At 51.0% G+C, this 26490-nt stretch overlaps 1 protein-coding gene across 1 annotated transcript in view; it reads right to left on the minus strand.

The window, feature by feature from the left end:
• EIF2B3 (eukaryotic translation initiation factor 2B subunit gamma) overlaps positions 1 to 26490 on the minus strand; it is a 57304-nt gene that overhangs the window by 21830 nt on the left and 8984 nt on the right. The window contains 7 exon segments of the mRNA XM_029618208.1: positions 5734 to 5882; positions 9937 to 10014; positions 10440 to 10630; positions 12370 to 12500; positions 20671 to 20760; positions 25848 to 25875; positions 25878 to 25958. Coding sequence (XP_029474068.1) covers positions 5734 to 5882; positions 9937 to 10014; positions 10440 to 10630; positions 12370 to 12500; positions 20671 to 20760; positions 25848 to 25875; positions 25878 to 25958 — 748 coding nt within the window.

Consider the following 26490-nt stretch of genomic DNA (forward strand, 5'->3'; position numbering starts at 1 on the left):
AATTTTCCAAAAGCGACAATTTTGGGTTTTTTCCAAAAGCGACTTACTTTTGGGATCTGTCAAGATCCCAAAAAGTAAGTCGCTTTTGGACGCCTGCACAACTTACTTTTTTTTGCAGCCATCAGCAGGAACACATGGCGATCGTGGCTCCCGTAGCTCCCGTAGCTCCTCCCGATGAAGATGGCCGCCTGCACGGGGGAAAGCGTGCAATTGGCTGCTGAAGACGTGACGTCACGACGTTTGGCGTCACGGGATGTGACGCCACGTCTTGAGCGGCCAATTGCACGCTTTCCCCCGTGCAGGCGGCCATCTTCGTCGGGAGGAGCTACCGGAGCCACGATCGCCATGTGTTCCTGCTGATGGCTGCAAAAAAAAGTAAGTTGTGCAGGCGACCAAAGGCGACTTACTTTTTGGGATCTTGACAGATCCCAAAAGTAAGTCGCTTTTGGAAAAAAACCAAAATTGTCGCTTTTGGAAAATTGCTCCCCTTTTTTATTTTTGCTTCACCGCTGTCATCTCTTCTCCCCTCCTCCCGGAGCAGGGCGCGAAAAGCAGCCTTGCTCCGGGAGGAGGGAGAACAGACTGACAGCGGCGAAGCAAAAAAAAAAAGGGGAGCCACGATACCTTCTTGGCCGGTCGGGTCCGGGTTGGGGTCGGGTCTGGCTGCAAAAAAAAGTAAGTTGTACTTTTGGGATCTTGACAGATCACTTTTGAGGTCTCTTCTCCCCTCCTCCCGGAGCAGGGCGCGAAAAGCAGCCTTGCTCCGGGAGGAGCAAAGAATAGACACTGACAGCGGCGAAGCGAAAAAAAAAAGGGGAGCCACGATACCTTCTTGGCCGGTCGGGTCCGGGTTGGGGGTCCGGGCTGGGGGAAAGCTTGCCACCTACCCTTACCCCTGCCTCTACCGCAGGGGTCAGGGTAGGCGGTAAGTTTGCAGGTTAAACGCGCGACAAACGGCAGGGAAAACTAGCGATAGTCGGGGCGCGGGTTACGGGATGCTAGGGAATAGCTAATTCGCTCGTTTGCATGCAATATACATGCCGCGTGCGGAAGGGGTTGGCTGGGGATTTTAGGACGCGGTAGGAGTAGGTTAAAGGGGATTCGGGATCGCAGGAAGGGCTAACGCGGCCGGAAAGTGAGTAGAGGGCCGGTTAGAAACGGGGAAACCGCGGACGCACTTTACAGGATAGACCTGAAAGAAAATACAGCAATGGAGACTGAGAAACAGCTCTTCCTGCAAGTTATATTGCTGGGCCCTAGACAAGGGTCTGAGCTTTCCCTGTCTCTTTTTTTTTTCCACTATCCTCTGGTAACCTTGATCCATCTTAACATAGGAAGGAAGCTAAGAAATAGAGAAAAGAGCACTAAATTTAGCTTTTCAGAAGTCTTAGTGGGGAACTAGAGTTCAGCCGGAGTCAGAAGAATACTGAGGATTAACAGAGGGTGCACCCTCTTATAAGGGAGCACCCTTCCAAGTTTTCTCTGACTCCATCTGCTGGAAGGGGGACTTTACCACTGTCTGGACTGATCCGGGGACGTACAGGGAACCTCCTTTCACCAGCTGCGCCAGCGGAGGTTCCCTCCTCCCCTATCGCACAGCCGGTACAAAGTGAGCGTGCACTGAGCCTCGCAGACCAAAGGACATATGCCCTACACGCCGCCATTTCCCACGAAGCACAAGCAGCAGTGCTAAGGGGAAATATTTCAACCTGCGCGCATCGATCAAAAAGAGCAGGCCGTGTACTCAGTCAGCAAGACGAGCCGCGCCGCTCTGAATGACGAGTGGGAAACCTCCTGCAGTCCCCGGGATCCCCCGGGCTCCCAACTCACTCCCTGCAATCAGCACCGACAGCTCCCTGCCGCCGAGACGGAAGCTCCCAGCTTCACCTAATCTTTTTTTTTTTAAACTTAATAAAAATGAACAAAAAACAATCAAATACTTCACTATCCGGGGACGACGGCCTGAGGGAGGAGACCTCAGAGGCAACGAGGGAGCCAGCCCCCTGGCTATCATGGCCTCCGGAAGCAGTGGGCTACAGACAGGGGTTACCAACCCCCCCGGTTACCCGGCTCCACATGAGGGATGGTCCACAAAAGCACATAACACCTCAGGATCCTCAGTCCAATCTCTAATCTTCCGCTAAAACTAAATTCTCTCCTTTTTTTTTTTAGTCCAACTTCAGGTTTGCACCTTTAGCATCTGCTGGAGACAGAGAAATACTGAGGGACTGAGCGCCTCAAAGTTTTGTTCTCTGCCTCCATCTGCTGGTGGGGATGCAAAACTCACTCGTCTGGACTGATCTGGTTATGAACAGGAATGGCATTCAGTCCCCTCGTTGACTTCCAGGGGAAGGAGGGAGCCAGAACCACCGGCTTTCAGTCTCCTTGATGACTCGAGTCTGAGCTAAACCAGGGATACCAACCCCCTGCTTGCCCTGCGCCACCTGAGGGATGGCCCTCAAAGCTGCCTAACATCTCAGGGAACCCACGCCACAATCCTCTTCTGTCTCTTCTAGCTCTTCTTTTCTTTTTTTTTCTTTAAATTGTGCAGACTGCAGGTTTTCACCTCTACCACCTGCTGGAGACAGAGAAATACTGAGGGACTGCAGGATGCACTCCCGGTTATGTAGCAGAGCCTGAAAAGTTTTTATTCTCTGCCTCCATCTGCTGGACTGATCTGATCTGTTGTCTGGACAGGAATGGGACTTTACTACTATGTCCCTGTAGATCTCCTCTATGAACATCTCTGTTTGCCTCAGCTCCTCCAGTTCTGCCACTCTGGTCTCCAGAAATCGGACTCATTCTCTGAGAGCCAGGTGCACACATTCAACCTCTCACCAAATGGTAGATGATCACACATGTGGCACTCGGTACAAAAGACTAGATAGCCCCATCTCGCTGCTGAACTGCTCTCTCTTGGCATTCTAATATTGTTAATGAATTGTTAGATATTTATAATTGCTAAGGGAATAGGGAAATCTAATCTAATGTAAAGTCCTTCAAATTTATTTTGTGCTTGTTCGTGAATGATTTGCAAGGGAACTACAAGTAATCAGTTTATTAGGTCAGGATTACTCTCGTCTTTATCTAAATCCTTAATTAACTCTTGAGAAAATGCTGTCTCTTCTCATTCTCTATAAAACAGTTTATCGTTATACTCCTACTGCTTTGACATAAGGAGGCCGATATTCTGAAGCCATTTAGATGGGTGATTGAAAAGTTATCCGTCTAAATGGCAAAGTGGCAATATTTGAAGCTGTATGCAGCTAGAATTTAGCTGCATAATTTGGGGGCAGGCAGGAGGTATTTTGGGGTGGGTCACTGTTACCCGCACAAGTTATGCAGTTAACTCTGATATTTGGAGTTAGCCGCTTAACTTCTGCGGCTAATTCTGGTCGTGCCGTAAGGCTATCCTAAAGTTAGTCAGAAATACTGATCTGGCTAACTTTAAGATAGCCGGTTATATTCAGTGGTGTGGCCGCGCTGCTGAATATAGGTATATCTGGCTACCTTAACTAGCCACTCCACAGCTGAATATGGACCCCAAGGATACTAACATTGTGATGTCACTGAAAAAGGTTGTGTTCTCTGTCTCCATCTGTTGGTTGGGAGGAATAAACCAATACATATGGACTGGTCTAAGCAGGGTTCAAAGAAAGGAAATGAATAGGTACATTTAAATTTCTATTTTTTAAATACAATAATGCAAACAATAAGTCAGAATGTTAATGTTTTGCTTAAGTATACGGTGTTACTTTTAATGTTAAGAACATAAGACTTGCCATACTGGGTCAGACCAAGGGTCCATCAAGCCCAATATCCTTTTTCCAACAGTGGCCAAGCCAGGTCACAAGTACATGGCAGGATCCCAAGGGGTAGATAAACTTCCAAGCTGCTTATCCCAGGGATAAGGAGTGGATTTCTGCTTACTCTTTCAAGAAGTACAAAACTCAGGGGACACACAATAAAGTTAATAAATGTAAAACTAGTAAGAGAAAATATTTTTTTACTCAATGAATAATTAAGCTCTGGAATTCTTTGCTAGAGGATGTGGTGAAAGCTGTTAGTGTAGCTGCATTTAAAAAAGGTTTGGACAAATTCTGCAACTCTACCTTAATAATGCTTTATGGACTTTTCCTCCAGGAACTTGTACAAACCTTTTTTAAATGCAGCTATACTAACAGCTTTCACCACAACCTCTAGCAAAGAATTCCAGAGCTTAATTATTCATTGAATACAAAAATATTTTCTCTTATTAGTTTTAAATTTATTAACTTTATTGTGTGTCCCCTGAGCTTTGTACTTCTTGAAAGAGTAAACAACCAATTAACATTTACTTTCTCTACTCCACTCATCATTTTATAAACCTCTATCATATCCTCCCTCAGCCGCCTCTTCTCTAAGCTGAAGAGTCCTAACCTCTTCAGCCTTTCTTTATAGGGGAATTGTTCCATCCCCTTTATCATTTTGGTCGCCCTTCTCTGTACCTTTTCTAATTCTGCTGTGTCCTTCCTGAGATGTGGTAACCAGAACTGCACACAATGTTTTTATTGATTTGTTTTGTTCTTGCTATATTGTACTCCACTGAGATTATTTTTTATGATTTGTCAAAATATAAATTATCTACCTTATAAATGGCCTGTGACCGACGGCCCGCAAATGCGCAGTAGAGCGCAGCTCTACTGCGCATGTGCGGGCAAGGATGTCGATCAGAAAAAAAAAATGGCGGTGGGGCCGCAGGAGCGGGAGGAGAAGCAGCGGCGCCGCGCGCGCGGTGCCGCTGCTTCTCCTCCCCAGATCTGCCGGCAGATCTCGGGGGGGGGGGGGTGTCACTCCCGCGCCCCCCCCACCGAGATCTGCCGGCAGATCTCGGGGGGGGGGGTGTCACTCCCGCGCCCCCCCCCCCGAGATCTGCCGGCAGGAGCGGGAGGAGAAGTAGCGGCACCGCGCACGCGCGGTGCCGCTACTTCTCCTGCCGGCAGATCTCGGGGGGGTCACTGCCGCGCGCGCGGGAGTGACCCCCCCCCCCCCCCCCGAGATCTGCCGGCAGGAGCGGGAGGAGTTAATGGAGCCGGGTGAGGGTTGCGGGAAGTCGCGCTTACGGCGCCGGGAGGAAATGGAGGTGGGTGAAGGGAGGGAGAGGGGGACTGAGTGAGTGGGAGGGAGGGAGAGGGGGGACTGAGTGGGAGGGAGTGAGGGAGAGGGGGGACTGAGTGAGAGGAGAGGGAGGGTGGAGAGGAGTGGGTGGGGGAGGGGGGTGGTGACGAGTGAGGGGAGAGAGAATGAGGGGGAGGTGAGAGACAGAGGGATGTAGCCCGTTTTAACGGGCTTTACGGCTTGTTTTAAATAAATGAATACTAGGATCCAATATTGGGAATGGTGTGAGTGAGAAGCTCCCTGCCTCTGAGGTGTGCAGAAACACCGAGTCGAGCTCACATACTGGGGAGCATCTCTCCCCGATGCTGTGCAGTCTGCGATAGTTTTATAAGACCAATATAAGAACTCCTCAAAGCAGACCTTTTGTGCGAGATTTCCTGTTCGTGCTCTGTCTGACTGTAATACAGCGCTGCCATTTACCAGAAAGCACTGTTTCTCCATTGCCTGCTCCTTCTGCAATACATTTTTTTCCCCTAGGGGCTTTCAACTATGTGGTCCCAAGCAGGTAATACTCAGGTGACTTCCTTATCTGACTCATGCTGAAGGGAGGGTCCTGATGATTCTCTATTCACGCACCCTTCCTCTATGATCACCGAGTTCATGATGACACACTTAGCAATCCTCACGTTCTCCTTTAAGTCACAAGCCGTCCCGATGACAGACTGACTGATGGAGGTCTTCTCCCCCACCTTTGTGGCCGAGCCAATGATACTGTCTGATCCGACCTGTAGAGGAGGAGCACAAACTAAGCTTAGTCACACATGCCAACATCCCAACACCCATTCAAGTGTACAGAGCGTCAGGGAGGAAGACAGTGGGGAAAAGGTCCATTACTGAATAAGCAAGAGTGAGCTGTCTTCTCCAAGATAGGACGTGGTTATGATATGGCTGTGATCACTCCTATCCTCTAACTCCTTACCATCTGTCTCTCATCAGGGATCCATCATGCATATCCTCTCTCCTTACCATCTGTCTCTCATCAGGGATCCATCATGCATATCCTCACTCCTTACTATCCGTCTCTCATCAGGGATCCATCATAAATGGCCTTTCCCTTCTATCTGGCTCTCATCATAGAGTCATCATGGCACAGCCATTTTTCTGACTTCCTTCCCCTCCTTCTTTCATCAGGTCGCCATCATGAATACCCTTGTTCCTTACTTCTTCCCATTCGTCTCTCATTAGGGATCCATCATACAAATCCTCACTCCTTACTCTTCCCCAACCACCTCTCATCAGGGATCCATCATAAATGGCCTTTCCCTTCTAGCTGGCTCTCATCATAGAGTCATCATGGCAAAGTCATTTTCCTGAATCCTTTCCACTCATTTTTCAACAGGAAACCATCATGTATCCCCTAGGTCTTTACTTTTTCCCATCTGTCTCTCATCAAGGATGCATCACACACCATCATGCACACTCTTGTGCCTTACTATTTTCCACCTGTCTCTCCTTAGGAACCCTTCATGCTTGGCTGCCATTATTTTCCGGTTTTGTCTGTGGCTCTTGGCAAAGGTGGGTCACCCACTGCAACCACAGAAAGGGCAGCATTTGGCTCTCCCATCCTCCCTAAGGCTAGGAGCAATACTTCAGCAATACTCTTGGCCTCTGCAAGCCTGAGGCAATGCTTGAAATCAAGATTCAGGACCAAGATTCCTGCAAAGCCTCATTTTCTAACTCAGCATAAGCCCCTAACTGGATTTTAAAATAGACAATGCTGGACAACTGCTTCCTAAATTCTTAAACTCAGCAGAAATGCATCAGCCTTCAACCTTTCTAACAGGAGAAGCTGTCGCTCAGCTGATGACATCACAGTGCTGCTCCATATGTTCAGCGATGTAATCAAGGCGGGACACCCAGCTCCTTTTTTAGTGGCCACTGACTCCCCAGGAAGCTTGCCAGTGGGCATGCAAACCAGTTTTCAAAGGGAATCTCCCCATGGAGTTTTGTTTTGAAAATCTCTTCCCCAGCGGGGACCGCAGAGTACGTGGGAAGTTGGAGGAGGGCTGTAGCTTTCACCCATTTACTGGTGGAACAGCCCTCTCATAAGATTTGATAGGAGCGCTTTACATTTAAGTGTGTAAACAAGGATAGGAAAATTAGTTTCTTACCTGATAATTTTTGTTCCTGTAGTACCACGGATCAGTTCAGACTCCTGGTTTTGCCCCTCCCTCTAGCTGATGGAGACAGAGATGTTTTTAAAACAAACTCCGCCTTACATAGGATAGTGCCACCTACAGTCTGGCAGTATTACTCAATGTCAAAGCAGTATGACTTCAGAACTACTAGACCTATGTACAAGAAACTCTCAACTAGACAAAAAAAGATACTCGGGTCACCGAACCCCTCAAGGAACAGAACCTGTGGACCCATTGACACAAGGATAATCCAAAACAGAATAGTGTTTTCTGCAGATTTAACAACCAAAGAAATAGAGAACGAGCAGACTCTCTCTAACTACCATATATCTTACGGGCGGGACTCTGGACTGATCCGTGGTACTACAGGAACGAAAATTATCAGGTAAGAAACTAATTTTCCTTTCCCTGTACGTATCCGGATCAGTCCAGACTCCTGGGATGTACCAGAGCTCTTCTAACATGGGTGGGATCTGGAGAGGCCCGCTCGCATCACACCTGCTCCAAACTCCGCAGACCCCAGTGCCTGTACATCCAATCGGTAATGCCTCGCAAACGTATGAATGGATGACCAAGTAGCCACCCGACAAATCTCCTGCGGCAACACCCGTAACAAGTCATGAAACGCATCAGCACAGAGGGCCACGGAGGATTCTAACCGACTCGCCTGAGTGGCTTCCTCCTGTGAAAAACCTGCACTGGCCTGTAATTGTTGCACCCAGCGGGGACTCGCCCTCATTGCAAAGTTGCTGCACATAGCTGCCCTGACTCCCAGGGCGGAGACTTCAAAAATTCTCTTAAGCTGGACCTCCAACTTCTGGTCCTGCAGATCCTTAAGAGCGGTTGCTCCCGTAACAGGAATCGTGGTCTTCGTGGTAATCGCGGAGTCGGCTGCATCTACCTTGGGCACCCGCAGCATCTCTAAAGCATCCTCTGGCAGAGGATATAGCTTATCCATGGCCTTTCCCACTTTCAACCCCAGCTCCGGGGTATCCCACTCCCAGAACAGCAAGTCTGTAGCTGAGAAATGAAAAGGGGAGGCAGTCGCTGGACCTCTCAGACCCAACAAGACAGGATCCATCTTACCTAACTTAGCCTCCTCGGGAGGACTCTCAATGCCCAGCTCCGCCAGGATAGCAGGAATAAGAGGAGCAAGCTCGTCCTTGCGAAAAAGGCGAACTACTTTGGGGTCATCCCCCTCCGCAGCCTGCGAGCCTCTTACTGCCCCTTGCGGCTGCAGATCAGGATCCGTATCCACCCCCTGCGGAGGAGAAGGCTGTGGATCGGTATCCTGCCCCGAGGAATCTGTATCCGGCTGAGGAAACCCCGTACGGAGCGAGCGCTTAGGCAGAGACGGTCCCTCCTCGCCTCGAGGTTTAGTGCACTTCCTGGCACGAGATTTGGTCCCTCCAGCGGCGACCTTTTCTGCCGTGTGCCTCTTGCCTGACTTCCGTGCTTTAAATGCCTTATGGAGTAATAAGGCAAACGCAGACAAAAAGGAAGAAGAGGAGGAGGAGTCCGAGACCCCCTCAGGGTCATCCTGCGTAGCAGGGGAATCAGGCTGCAAAGGCTCCCCATCAGCAGGGAAACTCCTCTGCGGAGAAGGAGGAGGTGGGAGCAACCCCTCCCCCATGGCTGCCTGAGCAGCAGATCTAAAGGACTGTAAGATGGACTCGCAGGAACGGATCGACTCCAGCCTGACGCCGCCACATCCCGGGCAGACCTAGCATTCGCGATATTTTTAAAACTTTTGGAACACCGGAGGAACCCTCCCCCCACCCCCACCCCCCCAGCAAACATGCCGAACAAACTCCCTCAAGCGAGAGACGCGTGCGGCACGAGGGGAGACAGACAGAAAAGCAGCGAGCCCCAAACAGCCCAAAAATGACCCCCCCCCACCCCCACACCCGAAATGCAGCGAAAACCCAGGGAGGTAGAGAGAGCCGACCCGCTGAGGGAAAACGAAAGTAAAAATAAAACCAAGTCTTTTTTTTGTTGTTTTCCAACCTTGCCCCGGCAGTGGTCCACGCTGCTCATCCTCGGGGTGGAGTGAGCCGGGCTCCCCCGGTATCGCACCCAAGCTGCCACAGAAGAATACGAGGGTCCTCAACCCTGGCTCGCAGCTGCCTCAGACCAGCAGGGGATGGCCCTCTCCGAGCCTAGCGCCCACGTCGTTCGTACGTCGAAACTCTAAGCTTCACCTCTTTTTTTTTTTTTCCCCAAGTAGCAAAGTTAAGGCAATCACTAACAAATGAATAGAAAAAAATCCCCTAACTCTGACTAACTTTCCTCACAAAAACTATTCCCACAGACCAGACTGCAGGATTTGCACCCCTTCCACCTGCTGGAGACAGGTGAATACTGCCGGACTATAGGTGGCACCAGCCTATGTAAGGCAGAGTTTGTCTTAAAAACATCTCTGTCTCCATCTGCTGGGGGGGAGGGGGGCAAAACCCAGGAGTCTGGACTGATCCGGGTACGTACAGGGAAAGCCCTTTTTATGTTTACCCTGCTGGCAGGATGGCTGCTTCCAGGCAATCTTATGCCCTTGGCTTTCAGGCTTCCGCACTCTGCTCCGTCCCATCCACAGGGGCAAGAGGCATCGTACAGACTCCTAAGAGGCACCTTTGGCCTTACTCACCAGGTTTCTGTCTAAGATCTGAGCGGAGGGGTGGAGCAATGGCTCTTCCGGGCACAAGAGGCTCAGCAGTTTTGGAACCTAGAGGAGCAAAATGAGGGCAGAAATAAGACAGGTAAAGAGTGCTGGACGGCAGGCCAAGCAACAAAACCAAAGCAGACAGGGGCTTGTCCATGCCTTCTCCTTCCTGCCTGCTAAAGCACTCGCCCCCTGGATGCCCCCTGCCTGTGCTCTCAAGAGACCCCACTTCACTTTCCTTTCATATGGCAACCATGCAAATCCTGTACCCTCTCTGTGCACAGACTGAGAAAGCGAGGGGAATGACCCTGTAAAGCACCGCGCACACTCAGTGGGTTGTACCAATAATTACTATGAGGCTCTTCAGCTCCCTCTGTGATTTCCCTAGCCTGCCTCATACACGATATGAGACACGTTACTTCCCCGACTGCTGAGAAAGTAACGGAAGAGGCTTTACAGCTGGATCCTGCAGGAGGCGCGCTGCTCACCTGTCTGTTAGCTGCGATGTACATTGCCAGCGTGTTGACCCGGTAACAGATTCCCTCCTCCAGAACATGGACGTAGCAGCGCAGTTTCCCTCCATGGTACGCCTCGCTCATATCCCCCCGGTGATCGTTCCAGCAGGACTTGCCCTGAACCTCCGTCAGCAGTTTGTCCCGCTTCAGGTAACTGTGAATATCTGCAGAGGAGCATGTTCAAAGCAGCTGCAGCTACAAAATCAACGACATCAGATACTCTGAACAAGCTAAACTGCAAGACCACTAGCAGGAAAAAAGTTTCACTTCTGCTTAGCTGGAAGACAGACTGCCTAGAAATGACCTGCTTTACAATCCCGATCGGTTCTCCACGTCACATCACCCAGCCCTGCCATTACTAAGCCACATCTGGAAGGCCAACAGGCCTGTAACCCCACGCTTTTAACTTGTCACTGCTCGGGGTCTCTACCTGTAACCTGCTGCCACTCCAAGCCCCCACCAGTCACAGCCCCACACCTGTGATCTGGCACTGCTCAGAGTACCTGCACGTTACCTGCTCCCACCTGGGGCCCCCACCTGTGATCTGGCACTGCTCAGAGTACCTGCACGTTACCTGCTCCCACCTGGGGCCCCCACCTGTGATCTGGCACTGCTCAGAGTACCTGCACGTTACCTGCTCCCACCTGGGGCCCCCCACCTGTGATCTGGCACTGCTCAGAGTACCTGCACGTTACCTGCTGCCACCTGGGGCCCACACCTGCGATCTGGCACTGCTCAGAGTACCTGCACGTTACCTGCTGCCACCTGGGGCCCCCACCTGCGATCTGGCACTGCTCAGAGTACCTGCACGTTACCTGCTCCCACCTGGGGCCCCCACCTGTGATCTGGCACTGCTCAGAGTACCTGCACGTTACCTGCTCCCACCTGGGGCCCCCACCTGTGATCTGGCACTGCTCAGAGTACCTGCACGTTACCTGCTCCCACCTGGGGCCCACACCTGCGATCTGGCGCTGCTCAGGATCCCTGCCTTCAAGCAGCTGCTGCTTGAGGCCCCCGCCTGTCGAACCCCACACCTGTGATCTGGCACTGCTCAGAGTACCTGCACGTTACCTGCTCCCACCTGGGGCCCCCACCTGTGATCTGGCACTGCTCAGAGTACCTGCACGTTACCTGCTCCCACCTGGGGCCCCCACCTGTGATCTGGCACTGCTCAGAGTACCTGCACGTTACCTGCTGCCACCTGGGGCCCACACCTGCGATCTGGCACTGCTCAGAGTACCTGCACGTTACCTGCTCCCACCTGGGGCCCCCACCTGTGATCTGGCACTGCTCAGAGTACCTGCACGTTACCTGCTCCCACCTGGGGCCCACACCTGTGATCTGGCACTGCTCAGAGTACCTGCACGTTACCTGCTCCCACCTGGGGCCCCCACCTGTGATCTGGCACTGCTCAGAGTACCTGCACGTTACCTGCTCCCACCTGGGGCCCACACCTGCGATCTGGCACTGCTCAGAGTACCTGCACGTTACCTGCTCCCACCTGGGGCCCCCACCTGTGATCTGGCACTGCTCAGAGTACCTGCACGTTACCTGCTGCCACCTGGGGCCCACACCTGTGATCTGGCACTGCTCAGAGTACCTGCACGTTACCTGCTGCCACCTGGGGCCCACACCTGCGATCTGGCGCTGCTCAGGATCCCTGCCTACAACCAACTGCTGCTTGAGGCCCCCGCCTGTCGAACCCCACACCTGTGATCTGGCACTGCTCAGAGTACCTGCACGTTACCTGCTCCCACCTGGGGCCCACACCTGCGATCTGGCGCTGCTCAGGATCCCTGCCTACAAGCAGCTGCTGCTTGAGGCCCCCGCCTGTCGAACCCCACACCTGTGATCTGGCTTTGATTTAAGTAATTGTACATTTCGCTGATCCTCTTACACCAACCTGGAGACGTGTTTTCCTTTCCTGTTTTGTCTTGTTCTTTTTCTGCTGGGTCCTGTTCCGAGAAAGCAGGAGCCGAGAACTGTTTCCTGACGAGGTAAGGAATAAGCTCACTCCGCAGAGACGTGATCGATCTAGGAGAGAGGGAACGTCCAACACAAGAATTACTCACCAGAGCTTTGTGTCCATTTGCCACCACATTCCATGTTAAACAGCGCTAGAAACAACAACACCAGAATCTTTAAAAAGATACCCTTCACGTTTTCACTCCATTTCCAATCTACCCACATTGGGCAAATTACTAGAGAAGGTAGTTTATGACCAACTATCGAATTTTCAGGCTAGCGCACAGGTTAACCCACGCTGGACGTGCGCCCATAACCCCTGATGCAGTAAGGGGATCAGCGCATGCAAACCTGCGCGTAGCTAATAGCGCTCATCACATGTAAATGCCACATGTAAATCACATGTAAATGCTCATCACATGTAAATGCCGTGTTGATGAGGCTATTGGCGAGTACCCCCGATGTAAAACAACAAAACACCTGCCCGATGCGCACATTTTAACCATGAAAAAGTAACACCAACCCCAGTTTGAAGCTGAACAGAAAAGCAGAAAATACTGATTTTCTGTGGTTCTTCCAACTCATGATCGTTGCAATACTAAGTAGGAGGAACCAGAGAAAGCAGAAAAATGAAAGAAACAAAAAGTCTTGACAGCGGTCAGGTTAGGAAAAAGGACGCTCAATTTACAAGCCTCCATTTTCCTAACCCAGCACGGCCGCGTCTCCTGGGTGCCCAATGCCAAGGACGCACGAGGGATGCACATCCTGTATAGCGCAGCGGCTCATTTGCCTATTGCATCGAGCGCCCAAGCGAGGTGAATGTGCACGGGGTAAAAAAACGGGCGCCCACTTTGGATGCATGGTTTTAATGCGCACTTTACTGCATCGGCCTGTTTGTGAGGGATGAGGATATATTGCACCCGCAACAATCACACAGCGCTGAAAATCTGCTGCTATCAGTGCATGAATCTGATGGAGGGCCTGCTGTTATGGGTATATTTTTAGATATAAGCTCGGCACTTGACACTGAGGAACTTGATATCCTCCTTGATCTCTTGAATGAAATAGGGATTAGAAGTCAAATGTTTTCTTGGTTTTTGTTTTATCTGGAATTTGTTTTGGTAGTGCAGGAATCCCTCAAGGGTCAGTACTTTCTGCAATTTTATTAAATCTTTATTTAAGACCATTATTTTGGACTTCTGGTGATGTCATCAGGCTGAGAAATCATGGGAGAGAAGGGCTTATATTATCTTTGCATTAAAAGCTGTGTATTGGTAAAGGAAAATTAGTTTCTTACCTGATAATTTTCGTTCCTGTAGTACCAAGGATCAGTCCAGGACACCTGGGTTGTGACTCCGCAAGACCTGTCGGACTCAGTCATATATGACAATGTGCCAGCCACAGCCCCTCAGTCTTACGAAATGTCAAAGTAGAAAACCATGAACAAGGAAGAACTAGCTAGATAACCTAACTTTAACAGGGAGCAATTCAAAAACCCCCCACTGGAACAGAACTTGTTGCAGAATGCAGCAGCCAGAGTTCTCACCGGCAAAAAGAAATTTGACCACATCACTCCGGTTCTGAAGAATCTTCACTGGTTGCCGATCGATCAAAGGATTAAATACAAGACCTTAACATTACTTCATAATGAAATACACAAAGCTGACAACAATGCCCTCTACCACTTGATCCAACTTCACATAATGCCTCGCTCAACAAGAAATTCCAGCAATATCAAATTAGTCATCCCCTCTTTACTCTCTGCCAAACTATCTAACACCAGAAATAGAGCCTTCTCAATTGCAGGACCAAAAGCATGGAACTCTTTGCCAAACTATCTATCCTCTATTAATGACTGCAAATCTTTCAAAAAAGAACTCAAAACATGGTTATTTAGACAAACTTTCATAGATGGCATTGGATAAACCATCTCTCTCATATCCAGTTCCTCATCCCCACTGATCTTCCTTTCTTTTCTACTCTCTCCGGATATATACTTTATATCCCACCATTCCTCCCCACCCCCCCATATTTTATAGTATATCTTTTTAACTCTTTTCAATTTGTAAATGGAACATTAACTATGGCTATTATGATATGGCTATTACCATGAAGGTCGGTATAGAAAAATGTTAAATAAATAAATAAACTCTCTTTCAATGTAAATTAACATCGCTATATTACATCTCATATCATAACAACCTTCAAGTGCCTCTCTTGATAACTGACTTACGTTATTCTTCTTGTCTTCCTGTTAATAATCTATATCCGAGACTGAAATGTATCCAGTTTTTGTAAACTTATTAATAAGTTAACACACAGAAATGTTATATGTACTAAGTTGTTTGTTTAATGTAAACCGGAGTGAAGGCAATATGCTATACTTCGGTATAGAAAAGAATCTAAATAAATAAATAAACTCCCCCAACCGAGGGAGTGAAAAACAAGCAATCAGATTAGGTAATCAAACAACAAGTGGACTCTCCATTACTTCAGAGCAGCAACTCGGGCGGGATCCTGGACTGATCCTTGGTACTACAGGAACGAAAATTATCAGGTAAGAAACTAATTTTCCTTTCCCTGTACGTACCAGGATCAGTCCAGGACACCTGGAATGTACCAGAGCCAACTTTCCGAGGGTGGGAAGCAGAGAGTCCCGCTCGGAGTACCCTCTCTCCAAATCCCCCAGCATCAGTAGCCTGAACATCCAACCGGTAATGTCTAATGAAGGTATGTAACGACTTCCAGGTAGCCACCCTGCAAATCTCTTGAGGCGACACCTGAGAAGATTCCCCCCAAGACGCAGCATGGGATCGTGTCAAGTGAGCCCTGAGACCCCCGGGAACAGGTTTCCCCCGCACTAGGTACGCTGAGCCAATGGCCTCCTTGAGCCAACGGGCAATCGTCGTCCGGGACGCTGCGGCACCTCTCTTCGGACTGGAGAACAGAACAAATAGATGATCTGTCACCCGAAAAGGATTAGTGACCTCTAGATAGTGAAGGAGGGACCTCCGCACATCCAGCTTCCGCAAGTCTTTCGTTTTCGGGTCAGAAGACTCTCCGACCGCGAAAGCGGGAAGCTCAATGGATTGATTTAAATGAAACGCTGACATGACCTTAGGCAAAAAGGAAGGGACTGTCCGCAAGGAGACTCCTGAGTCGAAAATGCGCAAGAACGGCTCCCTACAGGACAGCGCCTGCAACTCCGAAACTCGCTGTGCCGAAGTAATCGCGACAAGGAATACGGTCTTCAACATAAGGTCTTTAAGAGTCGACCGCTTCAAGGGCTCAAAAGGCGCCGAGCATAAGGTGGAGAGCACCCAATTGAGGTTCCAGGATGGACAAGGATGACGCAATGGAGGATGGAGATGCTTTGCCCCCCGAAGAAAACGGGAGATATCCGGGTGCAGTGCCAGGGAAGATCCCTGAACCTTACCTCGCAAACAACCAAGCGCCGCAACCTGGACTCGCAGAGAACTGCACGCTAGTCCTTTGGCAAGACCAGCCTGAAGAAACGCTAGGATATCGGAGACGGAGGCAGAGGTAGGATCCACCCCGCGCTTCACGCACCATTCTTCAAAAACCACCCAGACTCTGACATACGCCAAGGACGTGGACTGCTTCCTGGACCTCAACAGCGTGGCTACCACCGCATCTGAGTAACCTTTTCTCTTCAACCGATTCCTCTCAAAAGCCATGCCGCGAGACAAAAGTGATCCGCATCCTCCAAACAGACGGGGCTCTGACGGAGGAGCCCCGCAAACCCCTGAAGACGAAGGGGAGCATCCACCGACAACTGAATGAGGTCTGCGAACCACGGACGACGCAGCCACTCCGGTGCCACCAGGATCAGGGTGGACGGGTGCAACTCTATGCGCCGAAGAATCTTGCCTATCATTGGCCACGGAGGAAACACGTACAGCAACACATCCGTCAGCCAGGGAAGGACCAACGCGTCAACGCCCTCGGCTCCTCTCTCTCTACGTCGGCTGTAAAAGTGCAGGGCCTTCGCGTTTTGCCACGTGGCCATCAGATCCATGTGGGGTACCCCCCACTTCTTGCAGATGAGAAGAAAGGCGTCTTCCGCCAGTTCTCATTCCCCGGGATCCAGGTGATGACGGCTGAGAAAATCCGCCTGGATGTTGTCGACTCCGGCAATGTGAGACGCTGCGATGTTGCTGAGATGTTGTTCTGCCCAGGCTATCAAGAGCTGTGCCTCCTCCGCCACTAGTGGACTTCTTGTCCCACCTTGGCGATTGATGTAGGCCACGGTGGTCGCGTTGTCCGACAACACCCGGACCGCCTTTCCCCGTACCAACGGCAGAAAGGACTGCAGCGCCAGGCGAGCCGATCTGGTCTCTAGCCGGTTGATGGACCACTGCGCTTGCGTCGATGATCACCGGCCCTGTACTGACTTGCCTATGCAAACCACACCCCAGCCGGAGAGGCTGGCATCCGTGGTTACCACCGTCCAGTTGGGAACTAGCAGGGACACTCCACAAGTCAGATGTTCCGAATCTAGCCACCAGTGCAGGCTGCTCTCGCCTGGACCGTGAGTGGCAGCGGCAGGTGGAACTCCTCTGATACCGGCTTCCAGCGGGATAGTAAGGATGATTGTAATGGCCGTAGATGAGCGAACGCTCAGGGGACCAACGTGAGCGTTGACGCCATAGAACCCAGAACCATCAGATAATCGCAGACCCGCAGTAGCCGAAGAGACAATAACCGTCTCACTTGACTCTGCAGCTTGTGCACACGTTCCTCGGATAGGAACACCTTGCCCCGTTTCGTGTCGAATAGGGCTCCCAGGTACTCCAAGGACTGGGTGGGAACAAGTTGACTCTTGCTGAAGTTGACGACCCAGCCCAGATACTGCAACAGCTGGAGGACCCTGGCAACTGCCAGACGACACTGACTCTCGGACTTGGCCCGGATCAACCAATCGTCCAGGTAGGGGTGTACCAGGAATCCCTCCCGTCGGAGCTGAGCCGCCACCACGACCATCACCTTCGTGAATGTGCGAGGGGCCGTTGTGAGTCCAAAAGGGAGCGCCCGGAACTGATAATGCCTGCCCAGGATGCAAAACCTGAGGAACCGCTGAAAAGACGGCTGGATGCCTACATGGAGGTACGCCTCCATAAGATCCAGGGAGGCCAGGAATTCGCCTGGACGTACCGAGGCAATTACCGATCGAATTGTCTCCATTTTGAAGTGAGGAACGCGAAGGCATCTGTTTACCCCTTGCAGATCCAAAATCGGCCTTGACGTGCCGTCTTTCTTTGGAACGATGAAGTAAATGTAGTAACGGCCCTCGCCTTGCTGACTGGCAGGTACGGGGGAAATTGCTCCCAAGCTTTCCAAGCGCCGGAGGGTTCCTAGCACTGCCGCCCTCTTCTCGGGACACTTGCAGGGCGACACCAGGAACTTGTCTGATGGGGTTCGAGCAAAATCTAATGCGTAGCCATGTCTTATCACATTGAGGACCCACTGATCCGACGTTACGTTGGCCCATTCCTCGAAAAACAACGTCAACCTCGCCCCGTCATTTGGAACGCCGGCCTGGGGTTGACGCGAGGGATGGGCCAACCGCATCTCATTGCGAAGCCTTGGGCCCCGTGCCCGACGGGGCTCCCCCTTGTCTACCGAATCTTTTCCCATGAAAGGACTGCGGCCACTGGGAGGACCGGGAAGAAGACGACCTGTAAGAAGGACCGGCAGACCTCTGAGGACGCGACTTCCTGTTTCCACGAAAGCGGGACCTACTAGGGAACGAGGACCGAGTTCTGGACCTGTCCTCAGGCAACTTAAAAGCCCTGTTCTCCCCCAGGGAAAGCATCAAATCATCCAACTCCTTGCCAAACAACAACTTTCCCTTAAACGGCAGCGCCCTGAGGTGAGCCTTGGAGGATCCATCCGCCGCCCAATTGCGAAGCCACAAGAGGCGGCGCGCCAAGACGGCCGCAACCATGGATCTAGCTGACGTACGAAGAAGGTCGTGGAGAGCATCTGCCCCATATGCTATTGCCGCCTCTAACCGATCCACCTGCGAGGCCTCCTCCGCTGAAAGATCGGCATTTGCCTGGAGGACCTGGGCCCAGCGCAGACTAGCCCACATGGCGAAGTTGGTACAGATGGCGGCCCGGACCCCCAAAGCTGAAACTTCAAAAATCTTCTTAAGTTGCACCTCCAGCTTCCTGTCCTGTATGTCTCTGAGAGCCGTGGCCCCCGTGACCGGGATCGTCGACCTCTTCGTCACCGCCGAAACCGCCGCGTCCACCTTCGGAAGCCGGAGGAGCTCCAGCGCATCCTCCGGGCAGCGGGGTAGAGCTTATCCATGGCCTTGCTCACCTTCATGCCTAACTCTGGTGTATCCCATTCCCTAAACAGGATATCCGTCGACGAAAAGTGGAAAGGGAAGGCTACTGCTGGCTCCGTGAGGCCTAAAAGTACCGGATCCATGTTGGCTTCCTGCCGTGCGACCACCGGTGGAGCCTCTATTCCCAGCTCCTGGAGAATGGCCGGAATAAGCGGGGACAGCTCCACCCTGCGAAAAAGATGGACCACCTTCGGGTCATCCCCTTCAATGGCCTGCGCTCCTTTGCCCGCACTGGGCTGGGCGGAACCGTCCCCTGTCGCCCCCTTGGCCCCCCGCGGGGGCTCCTCAGGGGAATCCGCCTCATCATACGAGGTGGACTCGCTGTCCGTTTCCTGTGGGACACCCCGCGGGGGCCGCTTTCCTCTGGGTGGCACTTGGGGAAAACCAGGGGCCTCCCTGGCTTTCCTCTTCTTAGAACCAGATTTGTAAGCTCCCACCACAGAAGCGTTCCCCTGTCAGCGCCTGCGGCCCTTGTATTTAAGAACCTTGCGCAGCAACAGCGCAAAATCCGCAGAAAAAGAGGACCCGGAGCCCGATGAATCATCGGCGATACTAGCCTCCCCAGGGGACTCGGCTCCCCCCGGGGCGTCCCCCCCCCCGCAGGCCCCTGCTGCAGGGAAAGCGCGGGGGGGCATGCCGCCATCCCCAGCCGCCTCCTGCGCGATTTCGCGGGCGGTACCTAAAATGGCCGCCACTCCCGCGCTAATCAGGAAGGGATCTGGCGGCCCTGTCAGGCGGTGCACTCCCTACGAAGGCGGCGATCTTGCGCCCGACCGTGATCGGCCCCCCGGACGGACCCTCACCACCCGGGACGCAGGAAGCACAAAGGCCCTCCCTCAAGAGACGCGCGCCGAGCCACAGGCCCTGCAAACTGACCCCCGCGGCATCCGGAGCGATCGCGGCACCAAGAAAGTAAAATTTAAATTTAACTACCACCCCCCAGCAAGCGGCTCCCCCTCCCCCCCCCGAGAAACCCCGAGACGCGAAGCAAAGGAGAGCCGGCAGGCAGTAAAAACAAAAGAAGCCTTTTTTTTTTTTTCAACTTGCCGCTGTCCTCGGTCCTGGGGCCCTGCTCCAGCGGGGGTGAGTGAACCAGGCTCCCCGGTGTCACCCCTGACGCTGCCACTCGATCAGCCGGGTCTTCGACCCTAGCAGCGGCCTCTACCAGGGGGGGATGGTCCCCTCAGAACCTCCCACCCCCCCTGGGAGGCAGGGCGGACGGGACTTTCTTCAAGAAGGGAAAAAGGCAAAAACAAATAAATGTCTGGACCTTCAGCTAACCAGCACTAAAACATAAGAAAACAAACTCAACCCTGACTGACTAACAGCACCCAGGGCAGGCAGAGGCTGTGACTGCACCTGCACCATCTACTGGAGGCAGAGTAAGACTGAGGGGCTGTGGCAGGCACATTGTCATATATCACTGAGTCCGACAGGTCTTGCTCTGTCTCCATCTACTGGTGCGGAGTCACAACCCAGGTGTCCTGGACTGATCCTGGTACATACAGGGAATGGGAATGTGTATAGATTTCACTTTTCTTTTTTGGTTTTGTAAACTGAAGATATGGTAACCTAGAATTCTTACTTTCTTTTCATTGAATAATGTATGAGAAATTTAATAAGTATAAATTGAAAAAAAAACTTGGATTGCAAACTCGTTTGGAGAGAGAAATGCTGTCACTTCAGGATAGACTGTTAAAGCAGCCTGTGCTGGATACAAGAGCAGAGTAGGGTCCGGGTTGGGTTCCACTCCATGAGTCACTCAGAACTGGGAATACACAGAGGACGAGCTGGAAGGAGTTACTCTGGAAAAACCTTTACTTGTTGACCCAGCCCACCTCATTTCCTACGTCTCTCTCTTACTTGTTTTCCACTAGGAAGTCCACAACGTATTTCCGAAGGCAATAGAGATGGGCATCCACCAAGCTGGTTTTCACATGGATTCTTGGGTGTCTGAAAAAGAGAAAAAATTGTGAGTTGCAAGTGTCAGCAGTGAAGATCTCCTCTGTGCTGGATGCCCTGCTCACACCACTCAAGCACTAACATGTGGCCACAACAAACCCACCCGCACCAGAACCCTAAACCATGATACACAGCCAGCAGTGTACCTAACAGCAAGAACCACCCTCACCCGAGGCCTAAACCACGATGTACAACCAGCAGTGTACCTTACAGCAAGACCCACCCTCACCCTAAACCATGATATACAGCCAACAGTGTACCTTACAGCAAGAACCACCCTCACCCGAGGCCTAAACCACGATGTACAACCAGCAGTGTACCTTACAGCAAGAACCACCCTCACCCGAGCCCTAAACCACGATATATAGCCAACACCATACCTTACAGCAAGACCCACCCTCACCCTCACTCTAAACCATGATATACAGCCAACAGTGTACCTTACAGCAAGAACCACCCTCACCCTCACCCTAAATCATTATATACAACCAACACCGTACCTTACAGCAAGACCCACCCTCACCCTCACTCTAAACCATGATATACAGCCAACAGTGTACCTTACAGCAAGACCCACCCTCACCCGAGCCCTAAACCATGATATATAGCCAACACCGTACCTTACAGCAAGACCCACCCTCACCCTAAACCATGATATACAACCAGCAGTGTACCTTACAGCAAGATCCACCCTCACCCTAAACCATGATATACAGCCAACAGTGTACCTTACAGCAAGACCCACCCTCACCCTAAACCATGATATACAGCCAACAGTGTACCTTACAGCAAGAACCACCCTCACCCTAAACCATGATATACAGCCAACAGTGTACCTTACAGCAAGAACCACCCCTCACCCTAAACCATGATATACAGCCAACAGTGTACCTTACAGCAAGAACCATCCTCACCCGAGCCCTAAACCATGATATATAGCCAACAGTGTACCTTACAGCAAGACCCACCCTCATCCTAAACCATAATATACAGCCAACAGTGTACCTTACAGTAAGAACCCACCCTCACCCTAAACCATGATATACAGCCAACAGTGTACCTTACAGTAAGAACCACCCTCACCCTAAACCATGATATACAGCCAACAGTGTACCTTACAGCAAGAACCATCCTCACCCGAGCCCTAAACCATGATATACAGCCAACAGTGTACCTTACAGCAAGACCCACCCTCACCCTAAACCATGATATACAGCCAACAGTGTACCTTACAGCAAGACCCACCCTCACCCTAAACCATAATATACAGCCAACAATGTACCTTACAGTAAGAACCACCCTCACCCCTAAACCATGATATACAGCCAGCAGCAGTGTACCTTACAGCAAGAACCACCTTCACCCTCAACCACGATGTACAACCAGCAGTGTACCTTACAGCAAGAACCACCCTCACCCTCACCCTAAACCACGATATACAGCCAACAGTGTACCTTACAGCAAGAACCACCCTCCACCCTAAACCATGATATACAAGCCAACAGTGTACCTTAAAGCAAGAAACCACCCCTCACCCGAGCCCTAAACCACGATGTACAAACAGCAGTGTACGTTACAGCAAGACCCAACCTCACCAGAGCCCTAGACCACGATACCAGCCAGCTGTGTACCTTACAGCAAGAACCACCCTCACCCTAAACCATGATATACAGCCAACAGTGTACCTTACAGCAAGACCCACCCTCACCCGAGCCCTAAACCACGATATACAGCCAACAGTGTACCTTACAGCAAGACCCACCCTCACCCGAGCCCTAAACCACAATATACAGCCAACAGTGTACAACCTTACCAGAGCCCTAGACCACGATACCAGCCAGCTGTGTACCTTACAGCAAGAACCACCCTCACCCTAAACAATGATATACAACCAACAGTGTACCTTACAGCAAGAACCACCCCTCACCCGAGCCCTAAACCACGATGTGTACAAACAGCACTGTACCTTACAGCAAGACCCACCCTCACCCTAAACCACGATATACAACCAGCAGTGTACCTTACAGCAAGAACTACCCTCACCAGAGCCCTAAACCACGATGTACAACCAGCAGTGTACCTTACAGCAAGACCCACCCTCAACCTAAACCAGGATGTACAAACAGCAGTGTACCTTACAGCAAGACCCACCCTCAACTAAACCAAGATGTACAAACAGCAGTGTACCTTACAGCAAGACCCACCCTCACCCGAGACCTAAATCACAATATACAGCTAACAGTGTACCTTACAGCAAAACCCACCCTCACCCTTAAACCATGATACACAGCCAACAGTGTACCTTACAAGCAAGACCCCACCCTCACCCGAGCCCTAAACCATTATATACAGCCAGCAGTGTACCTTACAGCAAGACCCACCCTCACCAGAGCCCTAAACCCATGATATACAACCAGCAGTGTACCTTACAGCAAGACCCACCCTCACCCGAGCCCTAAACCACGGATATACAACCAGCAGTGTACCTTACAGCAAGACCCACCCTCACCAGAGCCCTAAACCATGATATACAACCAGCAGTGTACCTTACAGCAAGACCCACCCTCACCAGAGCCCTAAACCACGATATACAACCAGCAGTGTACATTACAGCAAGACCCACCCTCACCCTAAACCACGATATACAGCCAACAGTGTACCTTACAGCAAGACCCACCCCTCACCCGAGCCCCAAACCACGATTGTACAACCAGCAGTGTACCTTACAGCAAGACCCACCTTCACCCGAGCTCTAAACCATGATACACAGCCAACGGTGTACCTTACAGCAAGACCCACCCTCACCAGAGCCCTAAACCACGATATACAAACAGCAGTGTACCAAGACCCGACCTAACAGCAGCTTCCCCTTGAAGGCAAAGCTCCCAACTGAGACTTGGATGAAACTTTGGCTGATCGATTCCTCAACCAAAGGCGTCTCCGGGCCGAAACCGGCAACATCATTGTCCTGGAGGAGGTCCCTAACGAGAACAGATAATGCATCAGCGCCAAAGGCCAACGCAGCTTCCAGCCGCTCCGTCTGCTGCATCTCAGATTCAAACAAGGACCTGTCTGCTTGCAACTACTGTACCCAGCGCAAGTCCACCTTCAACATGAAACTGCTACACACAGCCGCGAGAATGCCGAGGGCACACACCTCAAAACTCTTCTTGAGGTGCACTTCTGTCCGCCCTTAGCAACTGGCCACTGCTAGTCAACCAATTCTGATGAGGGCTCCCACGAAACAAAGATTGCTCCTGCTATGCAGTGCAGCAACATGGTCCGCACTCCCTCAGATCAGGAGGAAACATAGAAACATAGAAATGACGGGCAGAAGAAGACCAAAATGGCCCATCTAGTCTGCCCAGTAAGCTTCACACATATTTTCTCTCATACTTATCTGTTTCTCTTAGCTCTTGGTTTCTATTTCCCTTCCACCCCCACCTTTAATGTAGAGAGCAGTGATGGAGCTGCATCCAAGTGAAATATCTAGCTTGATTCGTTAGGGGTAGTAGGGGTAGTAGCCGCCGCAATAAGCAAGCTGGCACCCATGCTTATTTGTTTTACCCAGACTATGTTATTAGCCCTTATTGGTTGTTTTTCTTCTCCCCTGCCGTTGAAGCAGAGAGCCATGCTGGATGTGCATCGAAAGTGAAGTATCAGGCACATTTGGTTTGGGGTAGTAACCGCCGTAACAAGCCAGCTACTCCCCGCTTTGTGAGTGCGAAACCCTCTTTTCTTCTCCCCTGCCGTTGAATCAGAGAACTTTGCTGTATATGCATTGAAAGTGAAGTATCAGGCTTATTTGATTTGGGGTAGTAACCGCCGTAACAAGCCAGCTACTCCCCTCTTTGTGAGTGTGAATCCTTTTTTCCACATTTCCTCTTGCTGTTGAAGCTTAGAGCGATGTTGGAGTCACAGTAAGCCTGTGTATGTTTATTTAATAAGGGTATTGACTCCAGGCAGTAGCCATCATTCTGGCGAGTCACCCACTCTTCATTGGCAGCCTCTTGACTTTATGGATCCACAGTGTTTATCCCACGCCCCTTGAAGTCCTTCACAGTTTGGTCTTCACCACATCCTCCGGAAGGGCCATTCCAGGCATCCACCACCCTCTCCGTGAAGAAATACTTCCTGACATTGGTTCTGAATCTTCCTCCCTGGAGCTTAAAAATCGTGACCCCTGGTTCTGCTGATTTTTTCCTTCGGAAAGGTTTGTCGTTGTCTTTTGATCATTAACACCTTCAAGTATCTGAAAGTCTGTATCATATCACCTCTGCTCCTCCGTTTCCTCCAGGGTGTACATATTTAGATTCTTCAATCTCTCCTCATACGTCTCCGATGAAGATCTCCTCCACCTTCCTGGTCGCCCTTCTCTGTACCGCCTCCATCTTGTCTTTGTCTTTTTGAAGGTACGGTCTCCAGAACTGAACACAGTACTCCAGGTGAGGCCTCACCAAGGACCTGTACAAGGGAATAATCACTTCCCTTTTCTACTCGATATTCCTCTCTCTATGCAGCCCAGCATTCTTCTGGCTTTAGCTATTTTGCCTTGTCGCATGTTTCGCCGACTTCAGATCATTAGACACTATCACCCCAAGGTCCCTCTCCTGCTCCGTGCACATCAGCCTTTCCCCCCCCATCGAATACAGTTCATTCGGATTTCCACTCCCCATATGCATGACTTTGCACTTCTTGGCAATATCATATATTGAATCTCAGCTGCCATATCTTCGACCACTCTTCCAGTTTCCTTAGATCCCGTCTCCATTCTCTCCACTCCTTCCGGCGTGTCCACTCTGTTGCAAAAAAAATTGCAAAAAAAAAAAAATTGGCAAAAAAAAAAAAAAATTTGGAAAAATTGATGGGAAAGAGCAGTGGTGGAGTGGGAGATGTTGACGTTGTCTCTTACTCTCCCCAAACAGAGTCATCAGGTCAGCATTTGATTTATCCAGGACTGAAGGCACAAGCTCTGAGCACCTCCCCCATCCCTACTTCCACTTACCCCAGACATTTTAACAAACTTTCCAGAAACAGATGTGTGTGTGGGGGGTGGGGGGGGGTCACATGAAACTTACTTCTGCAAGATCGATTTCTTCACCACAGCTCTTCATCCAGGTCTGCCTCATTGGCCATGAAGAGGAGTCTTTTCCCCGTGTCATCCACCCCAATGAAATCCCGCTGTTCCACTGCAGAACAGGAGAGAAGAGCCCCAGATATAATGCACTGCTTTCCTAAACGTCCTGGCTCTCTGACATGCAGCTGCAGCAGATCTGATGCACTGCTTTCCTAAAAGTCCTGGCACACTGACATGCAGCTGCAGCAGATCTGATGCACTGCTTTCCTAAAAGTCCTGGCTCTCTGTCATGCAGCTGCAGCAGATCTGATGCACTGCTTTCCTAAACGTCCTGGCTCTCTGACATGCAGCTGCAGCGGATCTGATGCACTGCTTTCCTAAAAGTCCTGGCTCACTGACATGCAGCTGCAGCAGATCTGATGCACTGCTTTCCTAAAAGTCCTGGCTCACTGACATGCAGCTGCAGCAGATCTGATGCACTGCTTTCCTAAAAGTCCTGGCTCTCTGTCATGCAGCTGCAGCAGATCTGATGCACTGCTTTCCTAAAAGTCCTGGCTCACTGACATGCAGCTGCAGCGGATCTGATGCACTGCTTTCCTAAAAGTCCTGGCTCTCTGTCATGCAGCTGCAGCAGATCTGATGCA

The sequence above is a fragment of the Rhinatrema bivittatum genome, chromosome 10 (genome assembly GCF_901001135.1).
Source record: "Rhinatrema bivittatum chromosome 10, aRhiBiv1.1, whole genome shotgun sequence".
In the NCBI taxonomy this organism is placed as follows: Eukaryota; Metazoa; Chordata; class Amphibia; order Gymnophiona; family Rhinatrematidae; genus Rhinatrema; species Rhinatrema bivittatum.